Here is a 14,148-nt window from a genome sequence, read left to right on the forward strand (position 1 = left end):
CTATTTCAGTTTATAATTTATATATATATAGTAGTGTGACTACTTGAAAAACAACAAATCAAAAAATTATTAAAAAAATAAATTTGATTTTTTCCCTAGTTGTAGGAACTCTTGTTAGAGAATTTGTAGGTAAGTGATTAAACGATTAAATAAATTGCTTGTTCACCTTTCGGAAGAATAGGCGTAATCCTGGTCGGCCCCCAGGCCCGAGTCGGTGTGTTCGTGGGAGACCCGCGCGCTCCCTGATATCAATTCTCCGCTTGAGCTGTTGCTATTGCTATTTGTCACTGGGCTGTAAGGGTTGTCGTTGTTCGAGACGGGCGTCACGTTGCCTTTATATCCGTTGTTTGTTAAGAAATCATCTCCGTTCCGGCCGGCGGTCTCCTCGTAGCTCGGGTATACACGCCTGAAAACATTTGTAATATTATATAACCCTGAAGCTTACAGAGTAAATCTGTTTTGCGGTTCCCGAGTTCGTACCTTCCGTATTTCTCGATGCCGGTTCGGTGCGTGCTAAGGGTGCTTGAGCTTGATCGGAGGGAGCCTTGGTTATGGTTGTCATGGGCGCTCTTGCTGTGAGTTAAGGAACTCTTCTCTCGCCTCACTAATGATCCGTGTTCAGTCCTAAGTTTGATATTAAAGCATTTTTAGAAATACAGTAAACTTTAGAGTGTATGGGTATTCTAAAATAGTTTTTGGTAAACCGTTAACCACGTTATAAATTGGGGCGCAACGATTATAATATCTCAGCGATAAATTTTATATTTTCAGTAGCAAAGCTTACCTATTTAATTAAGAACAAAAGTTAAATGTAGAGAAATCAAGATAAGCGTCATTTACGAGAGGGTAATAAATCCCAGCGAGATTTAAGTATACTAATGCAATGTTTGTATTTTTTATAATATTGGTAATTTTAGCCATGCGTAAATATGACAGACAAGGGTCGAGGAAAATATAACAACTCTGTATTAGAGGCCGAAAGATGCTTTTATACATTTGATGTTTTCAAATTTGGCTTAACATCACCGAAGGGTACTGCTATGAGCTCCTTCACTTTAAAAGCTATGAGGTCCTTTACGTCTGAAATTACAACAAAAATGCATACAACGCCCACGTCTTTATTCCCAAAAGGGATAATCAGAGTACACGAGACTGATTAATTTTCAGTGGCAATTTTAGCAATTAAGGTGTTGAAAGAAAATTAAATTGCGATATTACTGACAGTTCGACAGCCCATCGCCCACATTTGACTTGATATTTGATTTCTACGATACCCACGAAATAACAGGGGGTGGTGAAATTCTTAACCCGCTTCAACAATAAGAACCCTTCTGGAATGGAAAGCCACAAAATATAATCTATTGCTTACTGTCTATGCCTCGAGGAGGTCCTCAGCTTGGTCTGCCGCGCGTGGCTGGTCTGCACCACGGTGTAGGGAATCTCCTTGAGCTGCTCCTCCGTCATACCCGCCGTGTCCACCAGTGAGAACTCTAAGTGCTGCTTCAGCTCACTGGGCAGCCATTTCTTATCGTTTGGTGAGCCAGACCGAGACCTAAAGTGTGGCAATAAAAGGATTTGAACATTCATTCATTAATTATCAGCTCATTATCGCCCATCAAAGAGCATTGGCACAGTAGAAGGACGCCTCAGTAATAATTCTTCTAACAAATTTTGCGCCGCGCGGTTTCAACTTGAGTTAGCACTCTGCGCGAGCGAGGTGTAGATGCCGGTCGCGCCAGTACGCGCTTGGCTGCGTGGCGCTGCCAAGGTCAGGAGACAAGGAGCCAAATACCGATCGCGGGAGATTAACAGAACTACTTAGTCGTCCTTAAACTGTGGCGTTGTGCTCTCTTCCTAGAATCCCACTTGTTCCGCTCCTGAGCTGGTCTCAGCCAGAAGTGATCCGCAAGTTTCCCAATATCGTCCACCTAACGAGCTAACAGACATTAAATGGATGATGTAAAATAGATACCTAGATCTATTTTACATAGTTATTTTAGATTGCCTATTGATAAATACTGACTGAAAATATTGCAAGCAAAATTCACGAAATTAAACAATGAAACACAAACGTAAGATTTCGACGAAGTAAATAATAGAACCGTCTGGGATCTAGATTTCAATTTGACTTCGCTTAATAAATCCAACCCGCCTGAAGGGTAAGTAATCAAATTCAGAACATATCTTACGTTTATATAATTTATATCTACCTTCTTGTGTTCTAAAATAAGTGACTGGCAGGAAAAAACTTTCTCAATTTCGTGTAATGGTTGGTTACGATCAAAGTTTTCGGCTAAGTCACTATCCATAACTACAAAAGAAGGTACAAGATATGTGAATAATATACAGATATGTACATAAGATAAAATGAGAATGAGCATAAAGTTTACCGATGTTTCCTGTGTCTTCTGTGTTTGTGGGACGACCGGTGCGTTCCCGTTTCTGGTTCCATTTGTGAGCGACGAACGTTGGCCACCTACAAATTGAACGGTTTAATTAAAATGTAGATTCCCACCGCCGCATCGGTTTCCATGTCCGTTTCTAGACGTTCTTAATCTTTAGGATTTGAATAATGCAAGTGCAGCGACTGCAGTTTGATGGTTATGTTTACGGTCGGTACTTACTTGCACGCCGCTACCGGCTGTCGTCTGTCTCAGCACCTCCTTCCACTGGGACTCAGATTCCACCAGCTCGTATTCTCTGCAAAACATGTTATATTTTAAGTTTTCTCGTGTTGCATATTTTAGAACGTGAGTGAGGTTTAAACTGAAAAGTAAAACCAAGGACGATAATATAATATGGGACAGACAAAGCCCATACAAAAAAGCTTAACCCTGAAATATATGGGACTTTTAGGCTTAAAACTAGATGGCGCTGTTTTGCAGCCTGGAAATGGCTAAAATCATATTTTCCTCAAATATTTTTGCGTGTTTTTATTTTTTTATAAGAACAAATGACATGCTTCTTTATTTATCATGATACGTCAATACATATTTTGAAAAAATACATTTTTAGGCATCATCAGTGATAACCAGAGCCCGTAACTTTCATGCCGATGACATAAATTTGACGTCACTGTGCATATAGTATGATTCAAGAGTTTTATTTAATAATTAATCATTTTAATCATGACTTCAAAACTAATATATTCATACGTGAAACAATTAATACTTACTTGATACGTGAAAAGTAAATTAAATTATTTGTTTATTTTTTACATTCATTTTATTAATTATGTTTGTTACTATATTTCAATAAATTATTAAAACAAAACAAATTGTTTCCTTTTCGTTTCACGTATCAAGTAGGTATTAATTATTCCACGTATGAATAGCTTACTTTTGAAGTCATTTGTACATGATAAAAACTGATTAATGAATAATGATTAATTATTACAATAAAACTATTTGAATCATCCTATAAGCAGCGTGACGTCAAATTAATGTCATCGGCATGAAAGTTACGGGCCCTGGTGATAACTACACTGATAGTATTTAAATGTAGCGCTAAAAAATCGAGGTACGATTGTTAGTATGAAGATTGTAACAAATCCTATATAAATTATCCTGGGTAAAACCATATCTTTTTAAAATTAGAACAAACTGGATACGTCACGCTCTTTGGTGGGTCTGAGGCACGTTCCTCCCCACCTCTTTTTACTCTGTACCTCACTAAAGTCCAGATGAGACTTAGAGCCCATTTAAGCGGTACGAGAACTCGCATACGAGTTTTATTTTTATTGTATTGCGGTATTGACGGCTGTGCAAAATTGTATGTAACATAAACAGCCCGCAATGCAACTAAAATCGCATGCGAGTTTGCACGCCGTCTAAGGGCCCATTTAGACGGTACGAGAACTCGCATACGAGTTTTATTACATTGCGGTATTTGATGGCTGTGCAAAATTGTATGTAACCTCAACAGCCCGCAATGTAACTAAAATCGCATGCGAGTTCGCACGCCGTCTAAATCAGGCCTAAATCAGGCCTTACTTGGTATCGGGTTGCGAGTCGTGTTCTGAGCCGGACTCGTGCTTGTGGCGCGAGCGGTGCCGCCGGTGCCGCCGCCCCGAGCGCCCTGAGCCCCGGGACATTTCACTCTCCGCGTCCGACTGCTGTCTTCGGGACCGGTGCTTATGCCTGATAGAAATACGATAATCAAATAACAGACATTGTAATCGTCATTTTAGTGACATTATCTCTTCACTATGCCTCAGATAACAAAGTTACGAAACTCGAAACGGGGTGACTCTGACTCGCTAGTCTTCAACTGTTGCAGCTCAAATTATCAAGGCCACGGAGTCTTCTCTGAGGTAAATTTTGTATAAATGCGTGGTTAATATCTCCTATGAAGAGTCAAGCCATGTTGCAGCCCTTGGGGCCCATATGACTTTTGTTGGTTAAGACATTACCTGCGGTTGGATCGCGAGTCGTTAGAGCTGTGCGGTGGCGGGGTGCCGGCGGTGGTCGGGTCGCGCTGGGTGACGCGGAGTACAGCCCCCGCCGCGCGGGCGCTGAGCGCATCGACCGAAGTGAACCTGGTGCTGGCGCCGGTTCTAACGTCCCTCCGACGTTCATACAGCGAAGAATCGAGGTGTGCTGCAGCCGCTGGGGTCCACCCTATATTATTACTTTGGTTGGTTATGCCATTACCTGCGGTTGGATCGCGAGTCGTTAGAGCTTTGCGAATCGACGGAAGCGGAGCGGTGGCGGGGTGCCGGCGGTGGTCGGGTCGCGCTGGGTGACGCGGAGTACAGTCCCCGCCGCGCGGGCGCTGAGCGCGTCGACCGAGGTGAACCTGGTGCTGGCGCCGGTTCTAATGTCCCTTCGACGTTCATACTGTAGAGAAGGTAACATTGAAATCTTACTTGGAAATACTGAGCTAACTTAGATAAAGCATAGTTCAAAAGGTTCAAACAATTGTTTAACTAAAACCAGCTTGATTTATATGACTTTGCTAAATATGTATGATTTATTTTTGTCTGATTGTGGGAACGTCAGCAATTTGTTTATAATAATAATGTGTTTACGATGTTTTCACAATATTCACTTTATTAACGATACCCGGAGAAGGCTTCGAAGACCTATTGAAATCACTTCAATCAATCACCTCATGATATTTTCAATCAGGCGTAGCAATAAATTCAATCAAATCGAAATCTATCTGAAGCAGGTAATTGACACTCACGAAATGGGACGGTGTATTGAGGTAGGTTGCTTAATTTCCGGGGGACAGTCTTTTATTCTCAAGTCTTCTAGTTTGTGTACTGAAAACAAAAAGCAAATATTTATTTTAAATACGAGGACTATTAACCCAGCTGTGTGATGTATATAATTATATAGGTCTAGGTTATTATCATGGGCATTGGCGTCTATCGCAGACAATTTATGGTCTGAGAAACATCTTTTCTGGTTGCTGAATAGTTAAGAGTATGAGACCGATATGTATGCAGTAGATCCTTCAAATACAACGAGAACAGCGGTCCCAACATGCACGAGTATTTCTAGGAAATATGAGCAGAATTTCAATCAATTTTTGGGCTTGTTTTAATTGGTTTTACCGTCGTGCATGGAGCCGTGCGGCGGGCGCGCGATGCGCCGCGATGGTGTGCGCGTGAAGGCCGGTGGCGGCCGCGGCCGAGCTCCTCTCCCGCTGTTGAAAAAAAAAGCGTTAGCTACAGATGAAATGAAAATATATTTCTTTGCAAATTTTTTTTTCTTCCGTGAACGTTCTGGCTGTCGAATAACCTGTCTGCCGAGGATTTCTCGAGGGTCTACAATATGGAGTTCGTCAAAAAAGGAATGTACAGATTTATAAAGTGCCGGCAACGAGCATGTAACACCCCTGGAGTTGCATTCTTCCATAAAGTATGGTGACTGTTCACCATCAGGAGGGTCGTCTGCTTGTTTGATGTGTGGTATAAAAAAATGATTACATTTCTAACTTCATCGGAATGCCGCACACGTCTCACAACACGCTGTTAAAACTCGGAAAATATTTGTTTGATGCCATTCCATACTTTGTGTTGAAAACAACACACTTTTTCTTTGTTCCTAAGCAGCAATATACGGGAAGTGATATATATAAATAAGTAATTATAGATATAGATTTACTTTGATTCATTTAACATTTTACTTATATAAGTAGCATTACTTCCTACTCGTAGATGTAAAACAAGAGCATGCAAGCGACTTCAAAAGATTGTTGGAAAGTTCAACAAGTAAAAACTACGAGCGAAGTGTAAAAACTACGGAACGAGAAAGTTCAATAAGGAATTTTTAACATCTATCAGACACATCTGAAAGACAGTTTTAGCGAAGAACTTATTAGTTTTACCTTGAATAGAAGCAGGTTCTTATTAATTATACCTATTGTTCCTGCGTCTGTTACATTTCGAAGGTAGATATATTTTTATAAATGCCGTGAAAGTAGTTGTGAGAAATACCTTTAGACATTACTATATCTATATATATTGTTGGCAACTTCCAGCGCTGGTCTGAGCGAAAGACCAGCGCTGGAAGTAGCCCTGGAATATGCTGAGGTGAGACCATTTCGTGACTCTTCATATTCTATCTGTATGTCTCGAAAATTGTTTATTGTCTGTGTTTTTACGAATAAACCATTATTATCTACTTAAATGTACCAATGTACCGTGTTTTAGGCAGTTGAATATTAGGTACACTTGAAGTAAATACTGCACACAATTAACATAAACTGCTAAACGTTGCTAACAATCAAAATTACCTAACTAGACGAGATTCAGTTTCTAGCAAATAATAGCAGTGGCCCGTTTCTCGAAAGGTACAAGCCTTGTATTACAAGTGTGTTTCCATGACAACCCATACGATTTGACAGTTCGCGCACTTGTAATACAAGGCTTGTACCTTTCGAGAAACGGGCCCCGTCGACGATATCCGGTAAATTATTATTATTAATTAAATATTCTAGTAAACGTCAGGATTATTCAACACCTATTAAACCGCGAGTTCATAATGCAAATACGTAAAAGCGTAAAGCGAAAAAAATCATCGCGGTGGAGCAGCATCAACTAGCGACTCCAGTACCAAACTTAGAGATGTAAGTATGTTGATTACCTGTAAGGATGATAGCTAACCTGTTCCTAAGTCGAGTTCCTAACGCAAAGATGTCGGCGGACGCTGGAGAGGTTTGCTGAAGGCGGAAGAATGCGTGGTGGTCGGAGCAGCAGCGCCACAGGTGCCGACAAGCTGACCGCGTTGGAGACTCGAAACCGTATGTTGACGTTTCATTCTGTTAAAAAAAAACACAATATTTTTATATTAACAATATATATTCGTAATTACTGTACAACATAATAGAAGTATTTGTCTGACATAACTAGAAATAATAACAAAAATATAAGTAGGGAAGTACCTAATTCAATGTAAAAATATTCTAAGAAATTCATTTTCCTTGTAGCATCTCCGTATTAGAATTTCATATCATACAATACATTAATGGTTAATTAGACATATATTTGTCGTATAAAATATTTATTATTATTAATAATAGAAATAGTACATTACTACAGAGGCCGGGACAAATGGGGTTGCCGGCCGAAGACATATAGAAGACGGATAGGTCTGAGGCGGGCAACCCCATTTCCCGCCGAGGTATGTATAGTGCTTTTCTCAAACATGGTATGAAATAAATAAAGTCTACTGAAAATAGTAATTTTGGATGGCTGTATCTCCTAAACGGTGCGTCGTAGCGCAAAAATAATCGAATTTTCGTTCCCCTTTAATACCCCGTATACGCCTATAAAAAAAAACAAAAAATTTAAAAAAAAATTAAAAAAAAACGAAAAAAATTTTTTTTGTATGAAAACGCACCCAAAATCAAATATTGTCTAGGGCCCGTACCAGTTGCAGTCGGCACGTCTATAAAGCCCCTTATAGTTTTTTTTTTAATTGGCTAAATACCTGGATGTTATGTCACAATTATCTGTGTTTGGAAATTAAAAAAGAAGACTTTGCCGGCCTTGGCCTGCAAGGTTTGTATGAAATTCCATTATCTATCAATCGTCCTAGCCGCACCTGCAACGTCATACTTCGCTGCCAATTATAAGGCACATAACATCAATATTTCATACCATGTTTGAGAAAAAAATATTTCCGTCTTAAGACTTAAATAGGCCAATACCCAGCAACATGCCGCAGGACGCGAGCGGGCGCGCGGTTATCAGCCGCTCCACAGCGCAGTAAATACGCCGCTCAGTCCTCTGACTTATCTATAATTGCCTTCCTACGAATGTCTTTCAGGGAAGCCTCAGAAGGTGGACGTCTTGCACCACTTCACTATTCACTGCGCGATTATGAGATAGCTGCCAACTAGAAACGGGGTCAAGACTCAGGATTTTGTTTATTTATTCGTCTCTCAATTAGTGAAGTTTTTCGCCGGGGTTTTCGCTTCGGCTGTCGCAGGAGGAAAATATTCGTTAATTAAAGATGAGTGCTCACATTTTTGTCCGCTACGCGAAGCATGAAGTAACGCCCCTTGTAATACAGCTTGGAGACGCGCGGCCAGTAATAGTTTGCGACGGTGTGTTTTCCTTTCAGCAGTAGCAACCCGCTGGGCGCCAGGCCGAGGAAATATTCTACGCTGTCTTCACCCTGTTGAACATAATCAATTAATCACGTAGTATGAAATTAATCAATGTAACTATTTGTTAAATATTGCCTTTAACGATGCGAATGTTTAGTACCATAAAGAAAAGGTTCTATACAATGTAGATACATAGAGAACTTAGGTTTTGCCGATTTCAAAAGTGAAGTAAAAACTAAACGAATGCAACTTTTGGGTACATTGCATTTTTCCTGTCTCTGGTTGCTTTTTAAAATAAAATAACTTTATTTAGCATGCTGAGATAGGTAAATTATTCAGTAAAATATATAATAAATTTTCTTGCATATTTTACCAATGGATTCGGACCGCCTTCTGCGCTACATATAAAATTTGCATACCACCTGAAATCCAGATTTTACTTGCTACGTACACCGGTGTTTGCTATTCGTAGTGAATAATATAAGAATTCGGACAAATATCTTACCAGAACGGGGTGCAAATCGACGCCATACATGTCGAGCCATTTCACTTTATCCAGGTAACTCAGTTCGGCTTGCGCCGGCGAAATGCCGCTGTAACAAATAACGCAATTTAGTCGAAAGGGGTAACTGAAACAAAAGACAATAATAAAGAATAGCTGAAGTGAATTATTACAAATTGTGGCATTATTCTGGAAAGTGTAACAATGAATAATCAGTTGGATAGGGCGCGGGCCCGCGGCGTTCGCTGCCTCGGCCGCACTTGGTGCTAAGTACACGTAATTTGCATGTAATTGCGGCTTTGTGACGCGCCCTCGGCCGCAGACTGCATCTTTGTACGGTTAAAAATTCATTCAATTAGGCGAGAAGCGCGACGAAGTTTAATTTCCGGCGCGGGCGGGGGGACTCTTCCGGCGTGAAACTGCTCCCTCTGAAATCTTAATTCCTTGAAACTTACTTTCTTCTGACGATGCAACCAACTTGCTACTCTCTTTGCCGTGATCATAGTATACAAGCTACTGTATACGCGTCTTTTTGTTCGAAGCTGCTTTTGTAGTTAGCATTGTTTGTGAGATGCACACATGTCTAAAACTTCAGGTGAAGATTTTCTGTTGTCTCATAACTTGCATATTATACTCGCACTCGCAGAAGAAACTTGCAGGTTTCTATTTCAGTTAAAAGTTCTTTAGAACTTAGTTGTTGTATTAGCCTGTGTTACATGTTCTTTGCTGTTAGTTATGCTTTTATTAAAAGTACCTAACAGGCATTTACGAATTATAGGCACCTAGAGTTTATGTTAATATAAGTAAGTAATTATAAGGTTTCTGACTTTTATGAGAGCGCTGTTAATAAGTAAGGGCCCATTTAGACGGTACGAGAACTGGCATAGGTAGGTACGAGTTTTATTACATTGCGGTATTTGATGGCTGTTCAAAATTGTATGTAACCTCCACAGTCTAAATCAGGACTTAAAGGGAGTGCCTGATGTGAAATGCTGGTTATTTTCTAGTTTGGTTGTTTATTCTCGCTAATTTGAATGAGTAAGGGTCGCGCCCACGGGGGCAACAGTTGCTCGGCGATTTTCGTATTTGTATGAAAAGTTGCGTCGCCTCGTGTGCGCACTTTCATACTAGGCCATACTCTCTCATGATTGACTCACGTAAGTGTTCGGTGGATGTCGGCAGCGCGGGATTCCAGTTCAGGGGTTTGGTGAGCGAGGAACCGGAACTCCGACACGTAGCCAGACACGTGCCGACGAGGATCGTAGTCACCCAGCTCCGCTGTATAAACAAATATTATTCTCATTAAGAATGGCCACCGAAAAAAACTTATTGGAATATGGAGGAGTTCCACTTAGGAACGTTCAGAAATAGATAAACCCACACAAAAACATTTCTAACATAATGAACGGTCCTTGGTGCCGTAGCCGAATGGCATTTCTATAACGCGAAACCAAAACGAAACGCCGTGAAAGGTAGTCTGGCTCAGTCCCGCCAATACACAAGAGCGATAGAGATAGATATCTACGAGCGTTTCGTTTCGTGAGCATTTGTGCCATTCGGCTACGTACAACTAGCCCAGGGTAGTTAGTGTTGTTATCTATTCCCCTATCATACTTTAGTACTATTGATTGACTCCTGAAAAGCGTAAAATGAAGAAAACTACCACACTCACGACAGCCATTAAACGCAGACCTATCTTTATTCTTCCAACAGATGTCAATGCACACATTATGCTTCGTCCCACTTCCACGGCAATAAACAATCGTGCCTGAGGGATACACGAGACACGTTTCTAACCAGCACTACTCTCGCACGTAAGTGTTCAAATTTTAGTTAACATAAATCATGAGCGAGTATATATGTCCTTTGGACTGGTTAGATCAATCTATTTCCTAAATGGTTACATTTTGAGAGATCCTTAAATTTATAATATTATTGGGTAATGTGAAATACGAATATTTTCCTTTAATGTAAATAATTTTCAACCGGTGCCCTCTTGGTTGTTCAGAAACTGATGAGAAAGTTACATTTTATCAACTTTAGGTAGTTACGGCCCGGCGCAAAATTATCTCTGTTAGTAGAAGTATTGAGTTTTAAATAAACTATCTCTGAGGTCAAAAAAGGTGGAAGCCGAAAATTGTTAATAAAGACGCCACGAGCATTTTTTGACTCAGTTTGAGTTAGCATACAATCAGTTTGAGTGCAAACATGAAAATAAAACTGTCTATGGTATGGTTCTTTGAAGCCTGGCCACTAAGACGAATCGAGCCGAGTTGAATCGAGTTCTCATTACATTTGAATGCGATTCGACGCGTCGCCAATGAACGCAGCAGACAACGAAGGAGTCTCGACTCTGCGAATTGGTTTGTTAAGTTGGTAGCAATGTATTTACTGAACTTTAACAGCTATATCGTGCTACTGCTACTAAATGTTTTCAGGGTATAGACTAGATAGACTTGTCCTGACATCTTTTATGTAGGGTTTTAAACACAGAACTTAATTTAGATAGAAGAAACAAATTCATATATTTGTATAGGGGCCGAGCGTGTCAAATTTTGTACTGAAGTTGATTCTTGCCTGTAATTTTAAATATGTCTCAGGCTCTTGATTGTTCATAATTTTTGTGTTGTTGCAATTGAATATCACGTAACGAGGCATTTTTTATGTTTTGGTTGACTTCAACTTACAAAAATTGACGCCCGAAAGCTGCAAGCTGCGAGTAAAGACGGACAACTCAGTGGATTTCACTGAGTTCATTTGACACGCTGAGTAGATACGTTTGCTTGATCTATGGTATATATGACATCTGTGGTTTTAAAGTTCTATGCACGACCTTGTAACTCACGAATACGGGAGTAGAAAAAATATTTAATGAACTAGATTTGGTTTCATATCTTATAGCTTACATTTTTCTTGGGTTGCATCAAGGATTATTTATATTGGTTTTACAATTTTCATACCAAGGATGATTTATGTATAATAGGATTTAGAGGTACAATCTCCATACTAAGAATCGTACCTAATTTTTTAGCGCCACCTATTAAATTCTATCATAACTACACTGATGATGACTACAAATTTATTTTTTTCAAAACGTGTATTGACGCGATATCATGATATCAAAAAAAGAAGCATGTCATTTGTTCTTATATAAAATAAAAACACGCAAAAATATTTGAGGAAAATATGATTTTGGCCACTTCAAGGCTGCGAAACAGCGCCATCTAGTTTTAAGCCTAAAAGACGCTTTTTTTGTATGGGCTTTATCTGTCCCGGTATTATATGGTCCTTGGTGGGTATTGAGAAAAAATGGGTTTAACTTTGCTTGGGGGCAAGTCTTGTTCAACTATCTCTTAACGCTCGCGCATTAAAGTTTTAGCAACGCTCAAGATTATACTTTTTGAACCACGAGCGTATAGGAAACTGGTGATGTAGACACGATGTAGATATGCGTCAGACTCGTAAGAGATTAGTTACATGCAGAGTTGGCTAGTATAATAGTAGTATTTGCACGAGCACGAGCTAGTAAGCAGCCAAGCTATAATTACAGATGAAATTACTGAGTTTGCTACTCGTACTCTCGCTAGCTACTCGAGTTTGTGTTTAGTGAAGATTAAGACAGACTGTAAGAGTTAGGAGCTTAAATGCGAGGTAATCCTACTATACCATCCTACCTGAATTCTGAAATAAGTTATAGTCGTACTATTTAAGTAGGCTTATAGTGCTCATCAAGTTTAAAACCAAATATAAGAAACTAGGTTTTGCCCGCGGCCTCAAATCGAAAATTGCGGAATGCACCATGCAAACTTCCACTCCCCCATTTTAGGGAAGTGAGGGGTTAGAAAGAGACAAAATGTAGGCTACGTCACTTTCCATCACTTCAACTGTCTCCACTTAAAAATCACTTCAATTCGTCGCTCCGTTTTGCACACAGTTTCCCATTTATAATATTAATATGTATGTATAATAATATAAAATATGGATTATATAAAAATATTTTGTAATTATTTCAGCGTTACGAAAATTATTTGAAATTAAGTAGATTCACTGTTAATAATTATCATTTATTTGAAGCTCAATTTGTTTTAAGTTTTTAATTAATTTACGTACTACTTATACTTCGCATCTAACTCTTCGAGACTCTATGAGTCCGTTCGCTGAAACGACTATCGGAACAATGATCGTTGAATCAACATCCCACATGGCGGTTATCTCGTGAGCCATATCTAGGTACTTACTGGACTTGTCCTTCTCAGCTTTCACTTATTACCTTTTACTACGTCGTCTAAAAACACAATCCATCCTTACCAACTGAATTTATCTATGGCATACTTAATAAAAACACTATTAAACAGAAATAAAACTATGGAAACGGATTATATCGCGTATAATGAATTTACAATTCATCCCGTTATTTCACGTTTTACGCGTTATAATCCGTTTCCATAGTTTTATTTCATGAGTACCTAACTTTCGCGGTAGCTGAAGACAATATTATAAACTAAACAGATCAACCGCGCTCCACTGTATTATTTTTAAGATATCCCCGCATAAAAATATAGGCACTGCCATCACTAAAACTAAAATATTGCCCGCTTTGTACACATGTGACACTACTGAGGATAATAAAACCACATAAATTCTAAGTATCATGTAAGTAAGTCCATTTATAGGTGATGAAGTACTTCAAACAAGTGGATAGAAATAACCCCGAGCGCGACATACCGTTTTAGTAACAAATGCCTTGTTTGGAGCACCGGCATATATGTAGGTAGGTATACGAAAATAGTTGGCATCAGAGACTAGTAATTAAAATAGATTGTCGATCATTATCATTAATATCAACACCATTGTTATATGTCAACCAATGGATATAGTTTGTCCCTAAATTTAATGTTACGTATTCATCCAAAACTTCCTAATAGAAAACTGTCATTCGAATTGTAAACTATTGAACTCCCAAACATGTTCAGATACGTTCAATAGATTTTATAACAAACTACTATACCTATTTACCTATTACATAGTTTTTTTTTAAATTATAATTCGGCTTACTCTGGGCCACAAACTAGCCAAAGGCAAAG

The 14,148-nt window shown here is 39.3% G+C and overlaps 1 protein-coding gene across 4 annotated transcripts in view; it reads right to left on the reverse strand.

The window, feature by feature from the left end:
• Positions 1–14,148, reverse strand: part of LOC125225692 (band 4.1-like protein 4) — a 116,286-nt gene that overhangs the window by 5,889 nt on the left and 96,249 nt on the right. For 3 of the 4 annotated variants that reach the window (XM_048129524.1, XM_048129522.1, XM_048129519.1), the window contains exons 6-18: positions 10,222–10,342; positions 9,068–9,155; positions 8,478–8,630; positions 7,115–7,269; positions 5,561–5,652; positions 5,188–5,266; positions 4,653–4,838; positions 3,993–4,139; positions 2,625–2,700; positions 2,391–2,476; positions 1,370–1,552; positions 481–624; positions 167–406 (exon numbers count right to left, since the gene is read on the reverse strand). In XM_048129524.1, the coding sequence (XP_047985481.1) occupies positions 167–406; positions 481–624; positions 1,370–1,552; positions 2,391–2,476; positions 2,625–2,700; positions 3,993–4,139; positions 4,653–4,838; positions 5,188–5,266; positions 5,561–5,652; positions 7,115–7,269; positions 8,478–8,630; positions 9,068–9,155; positions 10,222–10,342 (1,750 nt within the window). The remainder of the gene's footprint in view (positions 1–166; positions 407–480; positions 625–1,369; positions 1,553–2,390; positions 2,477–2,624; positions 2,701–3,992; positions 4,140–4,652; positions 4,839–5,187; positions 5,267–5,560; positions 5,653–7,114; positions 7,270–8,477; positions 8,631–9,067; positions 9,156–10,221; positions 10,343–14,148) is intronic. The other variant, XM_048129523.1, reaches the window with a different exon arrangement.

This window comes from Leguminivora glycinivorella, chromosome 4 (assembly GCF_023078275.1).
Source record: "Leguminivora glycinivorella isolate SPB_JAAS2020 chromosome 4, LegGlyc_1.1, whole genome shotgun sequence".
Taxonomy (NCBI): domain Eukaryota; kingdom Metazoa; phylum Arthropoda; class Insecta; order Lepidoptera; family Tortricidae; genus Leguminivora; species Leguminivora glycinivorella.